The sequence below is a fragment of the Lepidochelys olivacea genome (assembly GCF_965140295.1).
Source record: "Lepidochelys olivacea isolate rLepOli2 genome assembly, chromosome: 4".
Classification (NCBI taxonomy): Eukaryota; Metazoa; Chordata; order Testudines; family Cheloniidae; genus Lepidochelys; species Lepidochelys olivacea.
In genome coordinates, this window is record NC_140414.1 from 125,821,303 (window position 1) to 125,845,583 (window position 24,281).

Below are 24,281 nucleotides of genomic sequence, written 5' to 3' on the forward strand. Positions count from 1 at the left end.
TTAGAGCAGGGGTAGTCAATAGGTGGACTGCAGTCCAAATCCGGATTGCCAGGTGTTTTTGAGCAGATGCCAAAATCTTTTTATATACTTACTATTGTTATTTTTTATTGTTTTTCTCTGGCGTCTGGACCTGAACTATACCTTGAACAAGAAATGTGCACCTTGGAAAAAAAAAAAAAAAAAGACTACCCCTGCCTTTCAGGCTAGTGCTATCTTTGCTGCCTACAGATTTAAGGCCAGAGAGTGGGGACTGTTTGCATCGTCCTTTCATTCGATTAAAATACATATGCAGTCATTTGTTCTGCGTACAGTATCCTGCTTGGAAAACACTGTTGTTGTGCTTTGTGATGCCCTGAGGCAGAAAATATATGCATAGTTAACTGGGGAGGAGCGGGAGAAGGTGGGATCTGTAAAGCAACTTCTTGAATTATAATAATGTGCAAAAAACCCATATGTAAAAGATTAATGTCTGCCCGCTGCGTCTGGGAAATCGTAACCAATTGTGGAGATGTTAGGTCTCCCTCTCATTTTTTTTTCCAATATATATAGAGAAATTTGCTCATTTCCATTGTGCAATCTAATTTTCTTGATTTCTTCACGTTGTGCAGAATGTCCGTATTGTATGAGAAATATAAAACCTGGTTATAGAACATTCCCCTACTGTGACAAGAATTGGTGGTATGCCTCCCCCACTGCCATTACTAATCAAACTGTTGACTTAGAATAAACCTGGGTGGAAAGACTATCCAATTTAGTTCTTGCATTTTAAAGGAAACCAGCTGAGAGAGATGTGTATATTTTACCCCATGTAACAGGATGATTTAAGATTTTGCTATTTTTAAATACATAAATTATGCACCCAATACACTAGATGGTCCATTCACTCCAGTAGCTTCCAGTAGCCGTGCCAGTGTTTGACCTTCAAGAGAACCACAAGACTTCTCTGTTTTAATTCTATCCCTGTTTACATTGCAGTGTCTTAGAGTACCATAACATGATGCTGTAGAAACTTGCAAGTTTACTCCAACACTGACACCCATGTAAAATGAAGTTAATTGTCTTAATCCATATTTAGACTCTAAAGGTGTATCTACACTGTAATAAAACACTGTGGCTAGCCCAAGTCAGCTGACTAGGGCTTGGGCTGTGGAGCTATAGAATTGCAGTGTAGACATTTAGGCTTGGGCTGGAGGCCAAGCCCTGGGACTCCATGAGTGGAGAGGGTCCTGGAGCTCGGGCCTCAGTCTCAGAGCTCAGGCTCCAGCCTGAGCCCAAACGTCTACACTGCAGTTTTATAGTCCTTCAGCCCATGCCAGCTGATACAGGCCAGTCACATGTGTTGTAGTGCAGTGTAGACATCTCATAAGGCCCCAAAACACTTAAAGCTATGCTTAGAGTGCTTAAAGTTAAGAATGTGCTTGCATGTCCTGCTGGGTTGACTGGGTGTTCCAGCTTAGATGTTCATTCTCTCTCCAGCACACTTCATGTGCTACCATTCCAACTGGTTACCAGCTCATGTTAACATCTTGAGCCCTGAAAGGTTCATTGCGCATCACAAGTGTCTAACACGCTGTTGATACTACATAATAAATAGCACAGCTAGTAGTGTCAGATTCAGAACGATTAACTAAACTGCTGTACGCAGTTTCTATTAGCCCTACAAGGAGTGTTTCAAGTAACCTTTCATTTTTTTATCCTGATTTTATATAAGTCCAGTAGATTTCTCAGGAGCACTTCTTAACATTTCCACCTTATATAATTGACATTCCCTGTTTACAGTTCACTTGGAAATCATCTACTGTTCTGGAATGTATCTCTTGAGATTTATCTGTGATACTTAAAAATTTACAAAAGGCCCTCAAGAAAACCTAAAAAGCTCTATAGAACTGAAAATCAGAGCTCTAGAAGAAGCTATGAACAACTAGAGTGTAACAATAACACAGTATCAAGGAATATAAATATGGGGGGGGGAGTTCGAGTGCATGTGGGCACTTACTAAATTCAATAAATAAATACGAGCCAGTTTTCTAGCTCTTTTTAACCGAAAACAACTGATACAAATGCATTAATAACATTAGGGTTTGTGAGGGGTGATTTAGGGACAGCTACAGGAGAAAACCTGACAATAAAACTTGTACCTGCAAGGCATTTTATTCCTCTTTCTGCCTGGAATTATCTTGGGTTGATTCTTAAGATACTGTTTTTCACCAGTATGGGAGGAAGGGGTCCATAACTCATTTCAGCTGTGCCACTCATGAGTTATCAGGTCTTTCATACCATCTGAGATAAAAATCATAACCCATGGCAGTCCATTTTGTGTGTTTTATGAAAGCCCTCTAAGAAACAACATCTCATTTACAATAGGAGCCTGTAGCAAGAGTAATTTCTGCATCAACCGATCACATCTAATAACACATAGATAATGTAAATTGTAAAAACAACAAAAATAGACAGGTTAGATACTTACGTTTGAAAAATGTTGAGAATGTGGCTGCAGTGCTGATGAACTGTTAACCACTGTCTGGAAATCTGTATTTTGTTATGAAGAACAGTTAGTTCCAAAACTCAATGAGTATGGTATGCGAGGCACATGAATCAGCAGTTTTAAGCTATTTCATCACTAAGGGCTGGATCCTTCAGAGTATTGAGCACTCTTGCCCCAGTTCAAGGCACTTAATCTGTGCTTAACTTTGTCCATGTCCCATTAATGGAAATTAATTGACCTTAGTGCTATAGCTCATCAGTGTAGAGTTTAGGCACATTCTAAAATGCTTTGCTATATTGAAGCCAGAGTGCTCAGCACTTTGCAGGATCGAATCCTAATAGCCACATCCTCCAACTTCAGTGGGAGTTCACTTTAATGGGAAAAACTTCAATATGACTTGAAGATGTTCACAGGCAGCATTCAGCATCTTATTAGGAAGGGTCTGAAATATTTAAAAAGAGCGTTGCTTATTTCTTTAAGCTTTGTTTATAACTCAAAGAATATTAGTTCTTTTAATTTTAGAATATTTCAGGGTTTGTTTTTATAAAACGGCATGAATCAAGTGCTCTCTCTCCCTTGCTTACAATAGAAAGCTCTATTATTGCAAGACCATAGATAATTCCTCATGATCGTTCCTCATGTTACTTAACTATTCTGAGTATTGTCTGATGTTATACAGATGTTATGGGATTACCCATGTGCTATGTTTTTTTGTTTTGTTTTTTTAGACTTGCTAATTAAGAAAAACTTTTATGTTGAGTTTAGATTTTGAGTGGAGCTGTGTTTTGTTCTGCTAGGAGTCCTAGAAACATGTTCTCAAAGTATCTCCAATTATAGTGCAAGTGAAACGTTTTTTACTGAAGTCTGGCTAAAAATGCCCTCTGGAAACCCACTCTGGTTCACTTAAAGTAGTAGATAGCAGTATTTGTAGTAGCAAGATGTTGCATTAGTGGATCTAGCAAATTTGAGCCCTGATCCCAGATGTTACACACTGTGAGGAGTTCTCTGTAGGATTGGGGCAAAGTAGTCTTCCACAGTTCAATGGGACTACTCTGTGCCTAAAGTTAGCCACATATGTTAAGTCTTTCTGGGATCAGTGTTTAAATTTGCTGTTCCACGGATGCAACATCCTGCTACTACTACTATCCACTACCTCCAGTGAACCAGAGGGTTTGCAGGTGGCATTTTTGCCCCAGAGAGAGAGAGAGAGAGAGAGAGAGAGAGAGAGAGAGAGAGTGTGTGTGTGTGTGAGCGTTGGCCGCATGAATTTGGAGGCATTTGGTTCAATTTCTGAGAATTTAATGATTACTACAGTTATGTTCAGATTGGAAGCATTTTATATACCTATCACGCTGCTGGCCCTTTGTAACCATAAAATTATTAAGATAAAAATAAGAGATGGGGTAATTCTAAGAGATCCAACACTTTTTATTTACTGTGTTTTGACCTGTAGAAATGCTACTGAACTATTTTTTAGCTTATTTTTCCATTATATGCTTTTCTTCTCTCTTTCTGTTGGGAGGAAAGCAGGAGGGGGAAGTGGGGGAGTCATTTTGTTAGTTTAAGGCTGCCAGGTGCTGGGACCAAATCCAGAATAATCTCCAGCTTTTCCTTTCTCCCACAAACGCCATTGTTGACACCGTACTGCACATTGGCTAGATGTAGGAAAGGGAAGTGGGGAGGCCTGTGGTAACTCCATCTTAGGCTGATCATTAGAGTTCTGATTCAAAGTCCAGGGAAGTCAGTGGGAGTCTTTCCACAGACTTCAGTGGGCTTTGAATCAGGTGTTATGTCATCAGCCAGAAATGGGTGCTGAAGTACAGTATGTATAACTCCCACCCTGGTCCCTGTTCAGCACTCTTTACTATATTGACTAACACCATTGATTTCAGTGAGAGTTTTGACTCCCTTTGAGAAAGGAGTGTTTAATGAAGCAACTTTAGAACTATTAGATCAGAGTCCATTAGATTTTCAAAGCATTGTACAGACATTAACTTATCATCACAATATTCTTGGGAGGTAAGTAAAGGCATATTATCATTCTGACTGGGTAGTTGGGGAAACTGAGACACTATGGAGTTTAGATGTTGCTTGTAATTATTAGAATTGGGAACACTGGCTGTTGGGAGTCTGAAAGGACAGGAAGGAGGGGGGAGAAGTTGAAGAGGGTGAGCTACTGAGGGTACAGCAGCAGCTTGGAAAAGAGGTTTCCACTTTTAAAAAATAAAGTCCTGTTGAAGTTTGTTAGTACCTTGCCTGGCTACTACAACATTTTGGCGAAAAGGATGGCTCTTCTGCCTCTGAACCAGCTGCACCCTTTCTACAAAGCCCAGGTGAGCCTCCAATAGCTTTTACTGCCTGGATCCATATGTTTGAGACTTATCTGTTTGCAATCAGTGCTACAGAGATTTCTGAAGTAAGAAAGCATGCTCTGCTAATCCACTGCCTTGAAGCAGAAGGGCAGCGTATATTTTACACTTTTACCCTTGCAAATGATAAATATGAGACTGCACTCACTGCATTAAAGAACATTTTTGTACCAAAAATGAATGTAGTAGCTAATCACTACAGATTTCGCCAGCATGAACAGAAACCAGGAGAGACTATAATGCAGTATATTGCTTCCCTGAGGAGTCTGATTATAAGTTGTGACTTTGGGAATATGGCAGATGAGATGATTAGAGACCAGCTCATTGAGAAAACAACCATGCTTCGTGTAAGAGAATGTTTACTTCTAGAACCACAACTTACACTAGAAAAAGCAATAACCGTTGCTACCCAGATTGAATCAGCTACAGCTGAAGCCAAAACAATGATCATGGATACAGGAGGCATAGTCCAGGCTGTGACTCCTTTGCAGAAAAGTTCACTATCACTGCAAACAAACAATTACAAGAGGTTTCAGAGTAACAGCCGTGTTAGTCTGTATTCACAAAAAGAAAAGGAGTACTTGTGGCACGTTAGAGACTAACCAATTTATTTGAGCATAAGCTTTCGTGAGCTACAGCTCACTTCATCGGATGCATACTGTGGAAACTGCAGAAGACATTATATACACAGAGACCATGAAACAATACCCCCTCTCACCCCACTCTCCTGCTGGTAATAGCTTATCTAAAGTGATCACTCTCCTTACAATGTGTATGATAATCAAGTTGGGCCATTTCCAACACAAATCCAGGTTTTCTCACCCTCCTTCCCCCCCCCCCCACAAACTCACTCTCCTGCTGGTAATAGCCCATCCAAAGTGACCACTCTCCCTACAATATGCATGATAATCAAGATGGGCCATTTCCAGCACAAATCCAGGTTTTCTCACCCCCTCCCTTTTTTTCCAAAAACACCATCACAGGGCCTAATAACATCAGCCACACTATCAGAGGCTCGTTCACCTGCACATCCACCAATGTGATATATGCCATCATGTGCCAGCAATGCCCCTCTACCATGTACATTGGTCAAACTGGACAGTCTCTACGTAAAAGAATAAATGGACAAATCAGATGTCAAGAATTATAACATTCATAAGCCAGTTGGAGAACACTTCAATCTCTCTGGTCACGCAATTACAGACATGAAGGTTGCTATCTTACAACAAAAAAACTTCAAATCCAGACTCCAGCGAAAAACTGCTGAATTGGAATTCATTTGCAAATTGGATACTATTAATTTAGGCTTAAATAGAGACTGGGAGTGGCTAAGTCATTATGCAAGGTAGACTATTTCCCCTTGTTTTTTCCTACCCCCTCCCCAGATGTTCTGGTTAAACTTGGATTTATGCTGGAAATGGCCCACCTTGATTATCATACACATTGTAAGGAGAGTGGTCAGTTTGGATGAGCTATTACCAGCAGGAGAGTGAGTTTGTGTGTGTATGGGGGGGGGGGTGAGAAGATCTGGATTTGTGCTGGAAATGGCCCACCTTGATTATCGTGCACGTTGTGGGGAGAGTGGTCGCTTTGGATGGGCTTCAGAGTAACAGCCGTGTTAGTCTGTATTCGCAAAAAGAAAAGGAGTACTTGTGGCACCTTAGAGACTAACCAATTTATTTGAGCATGAGCTTTCGTGAGCTACAGCTGTTACCAGCAGGAGAGTGAGTTTGTGTGTGTGTGTTTTGGGGGGGGGCGGGGTTAGAAAACCTGGATTTGTGCTGGAAATGGCCCATCTTGATTTTCATACACATTGTAAGGAGAGTGGTCACTTTGGATAAGCTATTACCAGCAGGAGAGTGAGTTTGTGTGTGTAGTTTTTGGAAAAAGGGGGGGGGGTGAGAAAACCTGGATTTGTGCTGGAAATGGCCCACCTTGATTATCATACACATTGTAAAGAGAGTGGTCACTTTGGATGGGCTATTACCAGCAGGAGAGTGAGTTTGTGTGCGGGGGGGGGGGAGTGGAGGGTGAGAAAACCTGGATTTGTGCTGGAAATGGCCCAACTTGATTATCATACACATTGTAAGGAGAGTGATCACTTTAGATAAGCTATTACCAGCAGGAGAGTGGGGTGGGAGGAGGTATTGTTTCATGGTCTCTGTGTATATGTCTTCTGCAGTTTCCACAGTATGCATCCGATGAAGTGAGCTGTATCTCATGAAAGCTTATGCTCATATAAATTGGTTGGTCTCTAAGGTGCCACAAGTACTCCTTTTCTAATTACAAGAGGAAAACTAATGAAAAACCACCAAATCAGCAAATTCAAAATACAGTAAGAGCATGCTTTCTCTGTGGATCCCCACAACACCTTGCAAGCTACACACGATGTCCGGCAAAAGTAGGTTAGAGCAATCATTGCAAAAAGATTGGGCATTTTGCTAAAGTATGTCGCAGCAGCCAGTTCAATCAACAGGTGCATGCAGTCACAATACCAGATGTTACTGTGCTGAGCGTGGACAAAATCACTACTGCACGTACTCCAGAACAAATAAAGTGCACGGTGAATGTTTCCGCCGTACACTCAGGCAAATTACATTCTATTCAGCTAATGTTGGACTCTGGCTCAGCAGTATCTATACTACCTGATTCCATCTATTTGCATTACTTTAAAGGTGCGCCTCTTACTGAACCCAGCTTCACTTGGTGTGCTATTTGAAAAACCATATTCCAGTACGTGGCTGCCTGCCAGCAATTGTTACTTTTGGTGATTGCTGTGTAACTGCAGAGTTCTACATTGTCCACAAAGGAACTCCTATCCTTAGCAGAGATATATTGGCTGCTTTAAATCTCAGGGTAGTTAATGGATGAATTGATCTTCCTCAACAAAGCACTCTTGCGGTACACACACCAGTTTCAGCTGGGACCCAACACCAGGTTGAGGAGAAACTCGGCTTTGCTTATGGGTTTCTGCATAAAGTTAAAATGCGGAATAATGTGATGCCTGTATGACAGAAATTACGGCGCTTACCATTTTCAGTCAGGGAAGCTGTTTCAGAGGAACTTAGATAACTTGGTCAAGAGGACATTATTGAAGAGATGAACTCCTTGGAATGGGTTTTACCTATAGTAGTGACGCAGAAGAAGAGTGGAGGCATCCACCTTTCTGTGGACTTAATGGAGCCAAATAAAGCTATTGTGATTGACAGCCATCCTCTTCCTCACATAGAAGAAGTATTTGCAGAACTCCATGGAGCAAAGATATTTTCTACTCTTGATTTGCAGAGTGCATACCACCAGGTTATGTTGCATGAAGATAGCAGAGGCCTCACAGCATTTATTACACAAGGGACTATTCTGTTTTAAACGTGTTCCATACTGTCTCGCATCTGCCCCAAGTGCCTTCCAAAAAATGATGTCATTGATTTTGAAGAATCAACATGGAGTTCAGTGCTATTTGGATGATATTATTGTGTTTGGAAATACTTCAGAGGAGCATGACAATAACCTGCAGTCTGTACTAAACTGCAAAGCAGGAAAGCAGGCCTCAAGCTCAGTAGGTCCAAATGCAAACTTAGACAAACTGAACTCTCCTCTCTGGGGCATACAATTTCACAAGCTGGACTAAAACCTGATCCGGCTCATATCCTGACAATTTCAAATGCTCCTCCTCCAACAGATTTGCAAACCTTACGTTCCTTCTTGGGTCTTACCTCCTGGTATGCAAAATTCATTCCCAATTATGCTTCTGTCATTGAACCGTTATGAGAAATACTATGGGGAAGTTCAACCTTAGTGTGGACAGTGGATGCGCAAGCTAGTTTTGAAACAGTGAAAGACTAGATTGTACATAGTCCAGTACTTGCAGTATTCAGTCCTGCATTGCCCACAATTGTAACTACAGATGCTTCTGATTATGGACTTGGGGCTGTCCCCACACAACTTCATGAGGACAACACAGAGAGGACTGTTGTATTTGCTTCAAGGACACTAAGTAATGCTGAGAGAAAATATTCTACAGTCGAAAAAGAAGCACTTGCTTGTGTCTGGGCTACTGAAAAATAGAAAACTTACCTGTGGGGCTGCACGTTCAAGTTGCGCACAGACCACAGCCCTTTGACAAAGTTGCTCATCACGAAAGGACTGGGAACAGCAGGATATCGTATTGCTAGATAGTCTGCAAGACTGCTCTCTTTCAATTATGAACTGGAATATAAGCCTGGAAACCAAAATGTGGTAGCTGATTGCCTTTCTCGCCTGCTTTTGCCTTCACCAGATGGTCCACCGGAGGAGGAGGATGTAGTGGTTGCGCTTATTACAAGCACTCTTACTGCAGTTACAAGAGAACAATTTCAAGCTGCTTGTTCAGCATGTCCAATTCAACAAAAACTACAGGAATTTCTGACAAAGAGATGGCCCAATAACCCTAAAAACCTGGGCCCAGTTTTGCTGCCTTATTTTAGAATTCGGGATGAACTTTCTTTGCTCAATGGCTACAAGGTACACACCAGCTACTTGTGCTAGAAGAATTACAGTCAAAACTCATACACCTGGCACATGATACTCATCAAGGAATTGTCAGAACCAAACAACAACTACGCAATCTGTATTGGTGGCCAGGGGTGGACACTCAATCTAAAGCACTCATAAAATCCTGTTTCCTTTGCCAAGTGCATGATAAGTGACATGTACCCCTCCATTACAGCCTGTTTCTCTTCCTGAATCCTCATGGGAAAAAGTGGCAATTGATATTGTAGGACCCTTTGATACTGCTCCAATTGACTGTCATTATACCATCACCTCAATAGACTATTTCAGTAAATGGCCTGAGGTAGCGTTTACATCACAAATCTCTTCTGCTACAGTAATTAAGTTCCTCTCTTCAGTTTTTAGCAGGGAAGGTAACCCCAAAGAACAGGTTTCAGATAATGGTAGTCAATTTACTTCCCTGGAGTTTGAAAGTTTTCTAGCAGAGAGGAACATTTTACCCAGAAGGTCATCCCTATACTACCCTCAAGCCAATGGGGAAATTGAACGGTTTAACAGAAGTTCGAAAGAGAGTTTGCAAACGGCTAAACTGGAAGGGCGATTGTGGATAACCTTCACTACTGATTTCTTGCAATCATACCAGGTTACACAACATGCCACAATGCAAAGATGACCCGCAGAGTTACTGCATGGGAAACAGATGAATATTAAACTGACCATTGCTGGATTGTTAAAGTCACGACCTGAGGCCCCAACCGAGGATGATGTGAGAAAAACAGTTGAACAGAACCAAGCAAAGTCTAAGGCTTTCACAGACAAGCGGAGGGGTGCTAAGGAACCAAAGTTTCGGTTTCAGAGTAGCAGCCGTGTTAGTCTGTATCCGTAAAAAGAAAAGGAGTACTTGTGGCACCTTAGAGACTAACAAATTTATTAGAGCATAAGCTTTCATGAGCTACAGCTCACTTCATCGGATGCATTCAGTGGAAAATACAGTGGAGAGATTTATATACACAGAGAACATGAAACAATGGGTGTTACCATACAGACTGTAACAAGAGTGATCAGGAAAGGTGAGCTATTACCAGCAGGAGAGACCAGGGGGACGGGACCTTTTGTAATGATAATCAAGGTGGGCCATTTCCAGCAGTTTACAAGGACAGTAGGAGGGGAAATAAACAAGGAGAAATAGTTTTACTTTGTGTAATGACACATCCACTCCCAGTCCTTATTCAAGCCTAAGTTAATTGTATCCAGTTTGCAAATTAATTCCAATTCAGCAGTTTCTCGTTGGAGTCTGTTTTTGAAGTCTTTTTGTTGAAAAGTTGTCACTTTTAAGTCTGTAATTGAGTGACCAAAGAGATTGAAGTGTTCTCCAACTGGTTTTTGAATGTTATAGTTCTTGACATCTGATTTTGTGTCCATTTATTCTTTTACGTAGAGACTGTCCAGTTTGACCAATGTACATGGCAGAGGGGCATTGCTGGCACATGATGGCATATATCACATTGGTAGATGTGCAGGTGAACGAGCCTATGATAGTGTGGCTGATGTGATTAGTCCCTATGATGGTGTCCCCTGAATAGATATGTGCACACACAGTTGGCAACGGGCTTTGTTGCAAGGATAGGTTCCTGGGTTAGTGGTTCTGTTGTGTGGTGTGCGGTTGCTGGTGAGTATTTGCTTCAGGTTGGGGGGCTGTCTGTAAGCAAGGACTGGCCTGTCTCCCAAGATCTGTTAGAGTGATGGGTCATCCTTCAGGATAGGTTGTAGATCCTTGATGATGCGCTGGAGAGGTTTTAGTTGGGGGCTGAAGGTGACGGCTAGTGGCGTTCTGTTACTTTCTTTGTTGGGCCTGTCCTGTAGTAGGTAACTTCTGGGCACTCTTCTGGCTCTGTCAATCTGTTTCTTCGCTTCAGCAGGTGGGTACTGTAGTTGTAAGAATGCTTGATAGAGATCTTGTAGGTGTTTGTCTCTGTCTGAGGGGTTGGAGCAAATGTGTTGTATCTTAGAGCTTGGCTGTAGACAATAGACCGTTTTGTGTGGTCTGGATGAAAGCTGAAGGCATATAGGTAAGTATAGCGGTCAGTAGGTTTCTGGTATAGGGCAGTGTTTATGTGACCATTGCTTATTAGCACCGTAGTTTCCAGGAAGTGGATCTCTTATGTGGAGTGGTCCAGGCTGAGGTTGATGGTGGGATGGAAAATTGCTGAAATCATGGTGGAATTCCTCAAGGGCTTCTTTTCCATGGGTCCAGATGATGAAGATGTCATCAATGTAGCGGACACATTTGGGGACAATATATACCTTCAAATCAACGGCACTGCTATGGGTACCCGCGTGGCCCCACAGTATGCCAACATTTTTATGGCTGACTTAGAACAACTCTTCCTCAGCTCTCATCCCCTAATGCCCCTACTCTACTTGCACTACATTGATGTGGTTAGAACAACATTGTTTATTGTAATTGGGAGAGTTTCTTAAGAGAGGAGGGAACGTGGTGTTTAGATGTTGCTTGTAATTATTAGAATTGGGAGCACTGGCTGTTGGGAGTCTGAAAGGACAGGAAACAGGAAGGAGGGGGGAGGAGTTGAAGAGGCTTAGGGAGAGCTACTGAGAGTGCAGCAGTAGCTTGGAAAAGAGGTTTCCACTTTAAAAAGTCCTGTTGAAGTTTGTTAGTACCGTTCCTGGCTACTACAACAGACACAGAGAAGTTAACTGACGTGCCTGAGGTCACACAGGGAATCTTTGACAAAACAGGGAATAGTTCTCAGAAATTCCTGCATCTCAGCCTTAAAATCAACCCACTAAAGAATGCCTTTCTTCTAATATCCAACTACCGTATAGTTTAAAAAACATAGCACTTCATCCACACAGCTCAGTTTATCCTGCCTCTTGTGTGTTGAAGGTTCTTCCCCTGCATCTCCCTATTTTTCTCAACATGCTCCCCTGACTCTCAGATCTGGTCGATATCTGCTGTGTTTTAACCTCGGTAATAATGATGTCTTATTTAGCAAACAAAGACTGACTTAGCTCCTGAAAACTGCTGTTGTATGATGGACGCGTCCCAGTGACTGCTGTGACTGAATAACAAGCACCCTTCTGATGAGGTGCATCTTCCTTGGCTATTAACATAATGTGAGCCATAAATAATTATTATTAGTAAGTTAATCAGTCTTTGTTATTCACTCCTCCAGGTCTGCTCAAATGCAATCCTGCCATTGGACATGTGCCAGTGCAGATACCTGGGCCTAGCACTGTAAGCTTTCTGAGGGAGGGCTGGTCTGTTTTCTGCTTTTTATACAGCACCGTGCTGTGCTCTTGTCACTTTATGTTGTATAGTAGTCAGCCCATTGTATGTGGGACCAGCTGGATCTTACCAGTGGCTTTCACTTGGGCTTAATTGAACTTCTGCTATTTGTTGGTGATCTGGGCAATATCACCACTAAGTAGATTTTGCTTCTATTTTTCTTTTTCACGGTCTTCTCCCTTAAAGTAATGGCAGTAAAACACAGGAGACTAAATCCTTCATTACACATCTTTTACTACATGTATAGGGCCCTAACAAATTCATGGTCGTGAAAAATGTGCCATGGACCGTGAAATCTGGTCTCCCCCCGTGAAATCTGGTCTTTTGTCTGCTTTTACCCTATACTATATAGATTTCACGGGGGGAGACCAGCATTTCTCAGATTGGGGGTCCTGACCCAAAAGGGAGTTGCAGGGGGTTGCAAGTTTATTTTAGAGGAGTTACGGTATTGCCTCCCTGTCTTCTGTGCTGCCTTCAGAGCTGGGCAGCACCAGCAGCGCTAGAAGTAAGGGTAGCAGTACCACAGCTCCCCCTACAATAACGCTGCAGCACCCCCACACACACACACACACGCACACAACTCCTTTTTTGGTCAGGAGCTCTGCAATTACAACACCATGAAATTTCAGGTTTAAATGGCTGAAATCATGAAATTTATGATTTTTAAAATCCTATGACCGTGAAATTGGCCAAAATGGACCGTGAATTTGGAAGGGCCCTATACATATGCAAGAAATTATGTTAGTATTTTTCACTTATATTATCGCTCTCTCTTTTTTTTTTTTTTTTGCTGCATTCCAAGACAGTGACAAAGTCTATACTTTATCTTAATAGCTAGCCTGACAATGTAAATGTCAGGTTCTCTCTTTGAAACACTCACATAACTCCAGTTAATGCTAATGTGAGTTATGCATGCACAGCAAAAGATGAATGCACACCTAAGTGTCTTTGTTGCTTATTTAGAAGCCATATGGTTAAGCAGAAAAGTCAGAGATAATTTAATAGAGTTTTATAGTTTCACTGAGAAATAGTGGAGGATTCCAAAGGGAATGATGAAAAGCTATAAAAAAGTTATGAAAGGCTTAATTGAAGTTTAGAAGTGATTAAAATCTATTCTGGTTTCTGGGCCCAAAGCTATTCAAGCAAGTAGTTATTCATTTTGAGCTAAAACCACCAGCCATCACCATTTCATTCTGCTCTCCTGAAGGTATGTCCCTGTTACATTCATGAAGCAGTCGCAAGATCTTTTGCTAAGGGGACGATCTGTTGCTACTTGTCCCACTTAAAAAAAAAATCAAAGCTTGTTATGGAAAGTGCCTGATGAGTGTGCAATATTTTATCTGGAATATCACCCTCAATAAACAGTGTACTAGTCATGGAGTACATGTGAGTCTTTATGTATTAGTGGAGTGGTGATGTGGATATCCAGTATACTAGCAGAGGTGTGCGAACTCCTTAAAAACAGAAGCTAGAACTTCTGGTCTTTTTGGATAAGAGCATGAGACATCTATTGTATATACTACTCAACTAAGGACTTTGGGCAAATCATTCCCTCCTACACTATCTATGAAGGGGTGCAGAGAACTCTTTCAAACATGGTATTACCAGCAGTTGCAATTGTATTAAGTGTTTTTCATGAAGTCCAGCTCCTGGAGGCAAGTTATTTGGTGAGACTCTCAGCTTTCATTTAAAAAAGTTCGAAGTCTCAAACCCTCATTGTTTTAGAAGAAAGCTTGAGCCTGTCTCCTGATTTTTGAACACTTGGGGTTGGCAATGCTGCAAATGACCAAAAGTCGTGGCTGGATGGAAGTTGAGCTTAAGTGGCATCATGCCCTCACTCTTTCAACCCTGTAGAAGCCCCTTCATGTGACCTCTGTGTCATGTGGGCCTCATAGGTTTTGTGCTGTGTTTGGTGGAGCCAAACAAGAGTCTATCTATATGTCATCATTCCTACACAAATACCTGGGCGTATGCCCATGGGAAGTGATGTTTGCCCTGTTAACATTTAACTCTTCTAGACATTTCTCCAGCAATATAGTGGGGAATGGTGCTAATAGCTAGGCCTTGCTAACTCAGCCTTACCCCTCCATGGATTGCTTGAGATTTCCCAGATTTCCCGTCAGATTTTGGGACAGTTGTTTGGAACAACAATCCCTATGCATACCATGGGTGACCAAACTTAGAATTACCCTTTTAACTTTGTCCCTCCAACATCTTTTTTACATAGATTCATAATCTGTCTGTTTTGTTATTGTTTAGTTTAAAACCTGCCAAAGATCTAGCTAGGTGGACAGCTTTACAAGAGTAGGTTCAAAGGGATGAACAAAAGTCTGCTGGTCTTCATAAAATCTATAAATAACTATCTTTGTTTTAACAATATTGTTTTAATTACCACATACCCCTATGGAAATCAGTGTTTGACACATGATCCAGAACAGTAATAGCTTATCTTGAAAACAAATGAATGTTTACGATATGGATGACAGCTTTACTTTCTCTTTCGTGTGTGAGAGAATAGGCTTATTCTAATATGTTTCAGACTCTCAGTATCTTACTATGACAGGTTTCAGAGTAACAGCCGTGTTAGTCTGTATTCGCAAAAAGAAAAGGAGTACTTGTGGCACCTTAGAGACTAACCAATTTATTTGAGCATAAGCTTTCGTGAGCTACAGCTCACTTCATCGGATGCATACTGTGGAAACTGCAGAAGACATTATATACACAGAGACCATGAAACAATACCTCCTCCCACCCCACTCTCCTGCTGGTAATAGCTTATCTAAAGTGATCACTCTCCTTACAATGTGTATGATAATCAAGTTGGGCCATTTCCAGCACAAATCCAGGTTTTCTCACCCTCCGCCGCCCCCCCCCCCCACACACACACAAACTCACTCTTCTGCTGGTAATAGCCCATCCAAAGTGACCACAGTCTTTAAAATGTGTATGATAATCAAGGTGGGCCATTTCCAGCACAAATCCAGGTTTTCTCAACCCCCCCCCAAACACACACACACAAACTCACTCTCCTGCTGGTAATAGCTTATCCAAAGTGACCACTCTGGATGGGCTGTTACCAGCAGGAGAGTGAGTTTGATTTTCATACACACTGTAAAGAGAGTGGTCACTTTGGATGGGCTATTACCAGCAGGAGAGTGAGTTTGTGGGGGCGGGGGGGGAGCAGAGGGTGAGAAAACCTGGATTTGTGCTGGAAATGGCCCAACTTGATTATCATACACATTGTAAGGAGAGTGAGCACTTTAGATAAGCTATTACTAGCAGGAGAGTGGGGTGGGAGGAGGTATTGTTTCATGGTCTCTGTGTATGTAATGTCTTCTGCAGTTTCCACAGTATACATCCGATGAAGTGAGCTGTAGTTCACGAAAGCTTATGCTCAAATAAATTGATTAGTCTCTAAGGTGCCACAAGTACTCCTTTTCTTTTTGCGAGTATCTTACTATGTTAGTTCACCCAACTTTGTATTTAGAAATTAATCTTGAATATAATGAGAACAATCTGTGTGGTTTAGTAGTGTTGGTTTATTTTTAAATAACATGTAGATATAGTCAGAATTGTGAGTTAGGTACCAGCAGACGCTGTCTACAGTCACTTTCATAGTGTTTCATCCCAAACATTGCCCATTTAAGAATTGCCAGGGGTGGCCAGTCCACACAGGCGAACTAGGCAGTCACCTAGGGTGCCAAGTTAAATGCGGTGTCAAATTTGAGGGAAAAAATCAAATTTAAAAAAAAATGAAAAAGATGAAAAAAATACAAATAAAATAACGAAGATGCCATTATTTCAATTCTCATGCGCGTATGGAGGAATATGAATTATAATTCATTTTGCTACATTTCTGTGAATTTATTAATATGTCAAATCATTTATTTACTGCAAAAATAAATAATATTTCAGTGAGTTTTTTTTTTCAATTTGTGATGTAGGGTCGAGATGACCCACTCCACAATTTTGATAAGCAATAACTTAGCCCCAATGAAACACATCCACCAGAAGCAAGAGCTGCAATGCTATAGACACCTAACTCAAATATACATCAGGATTGCATAGCCAGAAATTCACGTAGAGTGGAGATATCACAGGTTGATACATGTCAAACAGTCATTTTAACATACATTGCAGGTAGATGGTTAAGAATCGAGCGAATACTTTGGAAAATTGTGTTTCTTGGTGCTAAAAAATAAAGAATAATGTTTTTCAGCATTATAAATCCAAAATGTGAGTATCTTTAAGTATTATTAACCCTTAGCGTTATTATCCGGCTGCATAATTAAGAAGTTTTCTTTGTTATAACTGGTTCACGTGTAATAAATAAGGTCTATAAAAGAAAAATAACAGCATTAACTGCTAGCGCTTAATAGACTACGAAAGTGATGATGTCACACTCCAAGCGGGTAACCGTGAGGAAAGATTACTTTCCAAACAACCGGTGTTGGGTTATAACATCGAAAAAGGTCATTTTGTTTCCATGTAAACGCTGTAACTAACTGCTTTAATAGGTAAGTGAGTGTATGTTACTAATCATTGAACCTTTAAGCAGTGAAAAGATATGTTGGGATGGCTGCAGTGTGGTTTAAATTGCCAGCCATCTGGTGTGTCAGCCATCCTTAATGCTATAATGCTTGCAGTTGGGAGCACAGTACAAAACAATATTCAAATGCCTCATGGCAGAAAGAGGAAAAAGATAACCCTCAGGAGCTGAGTATCATAAATGGAAGGCTGAGAGGGAAAAGGACCAAGCAAAACAGCAGGGATCCTTCCTAAAATATCTTCTCTTTCATCCAAATAAAGATGGAAGCAGTTCACAGCATCTAGATGAAGGAATTTTACTTGGAGAAGGAGGTTAGCTCACATCCGCATGGAAGCAGTTTGGAACATCAAGATGAAGATATATTGCTTCGAGATGAGGACAGCTCATATCCACAAAAAAGCAGTTTGGAACTCAAGATGATGGAAACTTACTTCTAGATGAAGGTAGCTCACAGCATCAGACTGATAGGAAGTGGAGAAAATGTATTCACCTTCAGAGACACATGCAGAAATTGACATAAATGAAGTAGAAGGAAGAAAGGATGAGGAAGTTACAAACAAGTTACAGTATGGGGACCCAGCTCCATGGCCCAGATGTGATGACCGTGTCCGGTAAATTCTCATGGAACATGGACCCGAACAAGTTCATGAATTTCCCTTCCCTAAGGTTGGAAATAAAAGAAAATTCTCTGCTCAGCATTACAAGAGTAAACTTGTTAATGGGGAAGAAATTCATTGAAACTGGTTACAATATTCAGTGTCAAAGGACTCTGTGTTTTGCTTTTGCTGCAAGTTGTTTAGAAATCAAGCAATTGGTACATCACTTACTGAAAATGGTTCAAAGGACTAGAAAAACATATCTTCAATTCTCTCTTCACAAGAAAGAAGTACAGAACATTTGGAATGTTTTCAAAATTGGAAAGAACTTGAATTACGATTGAAAAAAGGAAAAACAATCGATGAAGAAAATTTACATGTGATCAAGGAAAAAGAAGAATATTGGCAACAAATATTAGAGCATCTGATTGTGTTAGTGAGAGTTCTTGGTGGGCAAAATCTAGCATTCCGCAGCCGCGGTAGAAATGAAAAATTATACATGCCAAGTAATGGAAACACTTTAAAATTTGTTGAATGCCTAGCTTTGTTTGATCCAGTCATGAAGGAGCATCTGCGTAGAATAACCAATCATGAAACATAGGTTCATTTACTTAGAAAAAAATATGCAGACTGAACTGATTCAAATCCTAGGAAATGCCATTAAAAATAAAATTGTAGAAGCTGCGCATTCTGCAAAATACTTTTCAATAATACTGGACTGTACACCAGATGTGAGTCATGTTGAACAAATGACAATGATCATTCGTTTTGTGGATATGGAAAAGTCTGCAGATGAAGATAATGCTGAAGTGCTCATAAAGGAACATTTTTTGGGTCTCATACACTGAAGGATATGGCTGGAGCATTTATGACTGAAATATTCTACAAGAGCTTAAAACAATGTCATTATCTGTTGAAAACTTACGTGGATAAGGCTATGATGATGGGAGTAATATGAAGGGTAAAGACAATGAATGATGGAAAACAATCCTAGGGCCTTTTTCGTTCCTTGCAGTGTGCATTCTCTGAATTTGGTTGTCAATGATGCTGCTAGATGCTGTTTGGAGGCAAGCAGTTTCTTTGACCTGGTGCAATGTGTTTATGTGTTTTTTTTTCTCAGGCTCAACATGCCGTTGGGAGATTCTGACTCGCCATGTGAATTCTCTAACAGTGAAACCACTTAGAGAAGATGGGAGAGTGACACTGATGCTTTGAAGCCTCTTTGCTATGAACTTGGAAACATTTATGATGTCCTAATTGAAATTTCTGATGATACTACCTTTCCTGGATCATCTGGCAATGCAGCACATTCAGATGCAGAAGCTCTTGCAAATGGCCTTTCCAAGTTCAAATTTGTGACTTCACTCATTTTGTGGTATAATATCCTTTTCGAGATTAACCTCATTAGTAAGCAGCTTCAGGAAAAGAATTTGAACATACATTCTGCTATTCAAAAACTGCAGCAAACTAAAAATATTCTGGAGGAATTCAGAAGTGATGAAGGGTTCGAAAGAACACTGGTAGATTCTCTCGAACTTGCTGAAGAAATAGACTTTCCGACAGAATTTGAACCAGAGCCAGTTCGCATTTGGCAAAAGAAACAGCAGTTTTCATATGAAGGACGAAACACTTCTAATGCATTTTCATTTGAAATTGGACTGAAATACCACCTAGCTGTCGTGTACAAATCTATTCTGAAAATTTCGTGTCTCTATTTTATCTGATCTCAGAAACATTGGTTGGACAGACGGATGGACAAACCGAATAATTAAGCCTCTGTTTAAAAAAAAAAAAAAAAAAAAAAAGCTTAAAAAACATTAAAAGGAGAAAAGGGACAAAATGTTTCCCAGTTTACCAAAAACCTCAGCCTAGATCTACCCTTGGGGTTTGGGGGTGGGGGGCACCGATTGCATGGTTTGCCTAGGGTTCCAGTTGCTGGCAGCTAGTCTAGGGCCGCCCCTGAGAATTACATTAGTAACCTGTGAGAAAGTTGGTGAAACATACAAAGAAGCACATTATAGCTGCATTCAGCTTTAATACCAAGGTGTGGCCCATATAGAATACTGGTCCTGATATGCAGTGCTCCATCTTTATTAAGGAAATGCAATTTTATGGTATAGAACTCTTTTGGGACCATATTTGGCTCATGAGCTGCACATTGGCCAGTGCTGCTTCAATTTATACAATTAAATACATTTTATTTGAATATTGTGTCCTTACAGGGGATCACAAAATGCTTTACTCAGAGTTTATAGACACCTAAAGAGAAAAAAAAAGACATTAAGGTGTGATGAGAATGAAAGGTAAAATTTGTAAAGATAACATTTCTATAACCTCCCCTTATAGATTCACATAAAAATTGCATATTTCACACTCCCATGTAAATCATAACGTTAAACAATACAGAATCTTATGCTGGTTATAGGCTACATCCTGCTTACTTCAATGGATTAGTTATATGAACAAGGCAAGCAGGATGTGGCCTCATATGCTTGAAATGTTTTGTTAAAACTGAGAAAAAGAATTAGTGTGTGATCCTAGGGGTGTATGCAGGATGGCCCCAATTCAGCAAAGTACTTGAGCCTATAAGACCATCTCTATTCAGCAAAGCACTTCATGCGTTACTTTAAGCACACGAAAAATCCCATTGACTGTCTGTGTACAAGTAAATGGGAATGCTCATATGCTTAAAGTTAAGCATGTACTTACATATCCTATTGAATCTGGGCCTGTGAATAACCTATTTACAAATTTCTTGCTGAGGAACAGAGGCAATAAAAGCTCAGGCCAGCTGTTGTATCTGTGCAAGTTTACCAGGGAGTCTAATTTTTTAAACTGCAGTTCTACTCCAAAAAGTGACCGACGCCTAGTATGTGCTAAATTGCTGCCGCTGCAATCAACACAGCTTCATCGATTTAATGGGTCTGGTGAAGACACAATAAGTCGATGGGAGAGCGTTCTGCTGTCGACTTAATTAATCCACCTCAACGAGAGGCAGAAGCTACGTCGATGGAAGAGCTTTAAGGCAATGTAAGTTACTTCAACTTAAGTTATGTAATGTACATAACTTAACTAGCATAACTTACATCGACTTACAGCATTAGTGTGGAGTAGACCTAAGTAAAGTACTATTGTGCTTTACGCGAGGCACAGTCAACCTGTGGAACTCTTTGCCAGAGGATGTTGTGAAGGTCAAGACTATAACAGGGTTCAAAAAAGAACTAGATAAGCTCAAGGACGATAAGTCCATCAATGGCTATTAGCCAGGATGGGCAGGGATGGTGTCCCTAGCCTCTGTTTGCCAGAAGCTGGGAATAGATGACAGGGAATGGATCACTGATGATTGTCTGTTCTGTTCATTCCCTCGGAAGCACCTGGCATTGGCCACTATCAGAAGAGAGGATACTGGGCTAGGTGGACCTTTGATCTGACCCAGTATGGCCATTCTTACGTTCTCAATAGATGCTCCCTGAGTGTGTGTGTTGTCATTTCTGCTTCCACTGCTGACTACCATTCACTCTTGTTTGCAATGCAGAGCCACCATAACTATGGGAGAGAGATCAGGATTCTCTGCTGACTTGTGCATGATCAACTGAATATTTTAATTGTTTTAATTGCAAAATTTGTGTTGTTGTTGATGTGTGAGCCAGAAAGAACACAGCTGGACTTTGAAATTCCACGTTGCATTTGCTGGGCTAGCGGTTAGTAAAATAATCTTTTTATTTACAAGCGGAGTACATTTGATCTGGAGACATGCTACAAATGGAACCTCACAATGCCATTTTCAAAAGCCATGCTGTAAGATTCTGGCAGGCTTTGAGGGTGAAGAAACTGAAAGGAGTTTGATTCTTATTAGATTCTGCAACGAAAATATTTCTTTGTTACTGAAAGCCCTATATGAAGTCCATGCAATCAGACAGCCAGCAGCTGCAACTTTTATTAGGTTTGAGTCAAAGTAATATCCTGAGATAAAAAGGAAATGCAGATAATTGACTGGCATTTATTTTTGCAAAGCATCAAAGTGAGATTGCTATCTGATCCAAACAGAGAGAGCACTGTTCAGCCATATGAGGATGTTACAGACCAGTTTCATCCCTGGTGTGTCCCTATTAACTTCAATTTAGTTACAGCAGTGATTAAGCAAGCCATTTGTTTATAAAAATAGCTTCACTACACAAAAGGATTAGCTATTTAAATGGTCACATTAAACAAGATATTACTAGAATTACTCCTTCCTCAGTAGTTGGAGCTCCTGCAAGTGGCTTTATCAACCCTGGGACAAGGACCGCAATAGAAATAACGGGATTAAACTCAATAGCTTTGAGATATGTGTAGGGTTGCCAGGCACCCATTCTGACAGGAACACCCGGTCAAAAAGGGACCCTGGTCAGCACTGCTGATCAGGCCGCTAAAAGTCCAGTCAGCAGCACAGTGGGGCTAAGGCCGGCTTCCTGCGGCTCCCAGAAGTGGCTGGCATGTCTGATTCCTAGGCGCAGGGGTGGCCACAGGCTCTCCGCACGCTGCCCCTCCCCCGAGCACCAGCTCCGCAACTCCCATTGGCTGGGAACCATGGCCAGTGGGAGCTGCAAGGGCGGCGCCTGTGGTTGCAGACAGTGTGCAGAGCCCCCTGGCCCCTCTGCCTAGGAGCCAGACATGCCACTGACTTCCGGGAGCTGCCTGAGGTAAGTGCCCATTGGCCAGAGCCTGCACCTTGCACCCTAACCCCTTGCCCCAGCCCTGAGCCCCCTGCTGCACCCCAAACCCCTCATCCCCAGCTCCACCCCAGAGCCTGCACCCCAAGCCGGAGCCCGCACCCCAACCTGGAACCCGCTCCTGCATCCCGAACCCCTCAGCCTCAGCCCAGAGCCCCCTCATGCATCCCAAACCTCTCATCCCAGCCCCACCCCAGAGCCCTCACCCCCTCCCACACCCCAACCCCCTGCCCCAGCTCAGTGAAAGTTAGTGATAGTGGGGGAGAGCGAGCAATGGAGGGAGGGGGGATGGAGTGAGCAAGGGCGGGGCCTCAAAGAAGGGGCAGGGCAGGAGACACAGGGTAGGGGTTGGGAAAGTGGTGTTTGGTTTTGTGTGATAAGAAAGTTGGCAAACCTAGATATCAGGTAGATACTTTGGATACAAACCTGCAAGGTGCTTAGTATAATCAGCTTGGACTGATTTGAAAGTTTATGGAGCCTGGCACCTGCTCAGGAAATTAATGGAAACTGGGTGTTCAAATCCCCTAGATGGCTTTGAAAATCTCAGCCACAGTGTGGTGCCTAATTCCTACCATCTCCTACATTTATGCAACAGAAATAATGCTGCGTTGCCTTCTAATATTGGCATTGAAAAATTCTTTATATAGAAACAGTGTTCTTAAATGTATTACCCTTTTTCGTTTTTAGATAATTCTTGTGAGTTCTTCACATAATGACCGGGACCAGAGCCTTTTCATGAGCATGGATGAAGGAGCCACTTTTCAAAAGCAGCCCATTACCTTCTTTGTGGAAACCCTGATTTTTCACCCAAAAGATGAGGATAAGGTGATTGCTTACACCAAGGAAGGCAAGGTAAAGCTTGGGTGTTCTTGACCATCACACAATGTTTCGTATTAACCTAATCAAATTGTCATGACTTGCTGATTAGGTTTATATAACATGAGTTGCCTAAGGTGAAGGAATACCCAGTTCCTGAAATGCTCCTTTCTTTATTTCAGTAAATTATATCAGTCTCAAAATGCCAGTGTCCTTTTAGAGTATTTTCATTCTCTGTCATTTCTTGTTGATACTGATATTGGCAATATAATCTATCCTGTAACGTAATTATAGTTAAGTACAATCCTAGAAACTTATTTTCCCCTAGAAATTGGCCATAAGAAATTCTATAGTATAGTAGAAAGTTAACTGAGCTGAAATATTGGCTCCAAAGCCATTCTTGGTTGTAAAATAAAATAAAATGAAATAAACCTTTGTTTAGGTGTAAAGCAGAATAAGATTCCGTAGAAACAGTACATCTGTAGAAAAGTAGAAGAATGCTTTCTTTGAAGTATTCAGACCACGTACAGATTTAGAAGTCATATCAAATTATTTGTAGACTTTCAGTAGTGTTCTGGATTACTGCTCCTTAAAGTATAAAGATTTATGGCATTTTTCTGGATGTGTTAATGTAAACACCTGCAATTGAGCACATAATCCAGTAAAAATGTATATGCAATATTTTTTCATAGCACCAGAGCTAAAGCTGTAAAATCATAGAGATTGTGGCCCTGATTCTGGTCTGTCTTACTCTTGGTTTGTATTGAGATAACTCTATTATTACTCCTGATATGTGCAACACTGAGTGAGATCAGAATCAGGCCCTTTAAGCTTTGTCACCATGTATGGAGAGTTTATCTTGCTGATGTGATGAAGGGAGTAGAGAGCAAGTTGTTCATTCTACAGTAAAGTATTGCATAGATATTACTGAAGTTTCATTGAGCTACCTTTCAGGAATT

The 24,281-nt window shown here is 41.1% G+C and overlaps 1 protein-coding gene across 6 annotated transcripts in view; it reads left to right on the top strand.

The window, feature by feature from the left end:
• Positions 1-24,281, top strand: part of SORCS2 (sortilin related VPS10 domain containing receptor 2) — an 832,543-nt gene that overhangs the window by 654,261 nt on the left and 154,001 nt on the right. For all 6 annotated transcript variants that reach the window (XM_084627472.1, XM_084627469.1, XM_084627471.1 and 3 more), the window contains exon 4: positions 23,194-23,358. In XM_084627472.1, coding sequence (XP_084483598.1) covers positions 23,194-23,358 — 165 coding nt within the window. The remainder of the gene's footprint in view (positions 1-23,193; positions 23,359-24,281) is intronic.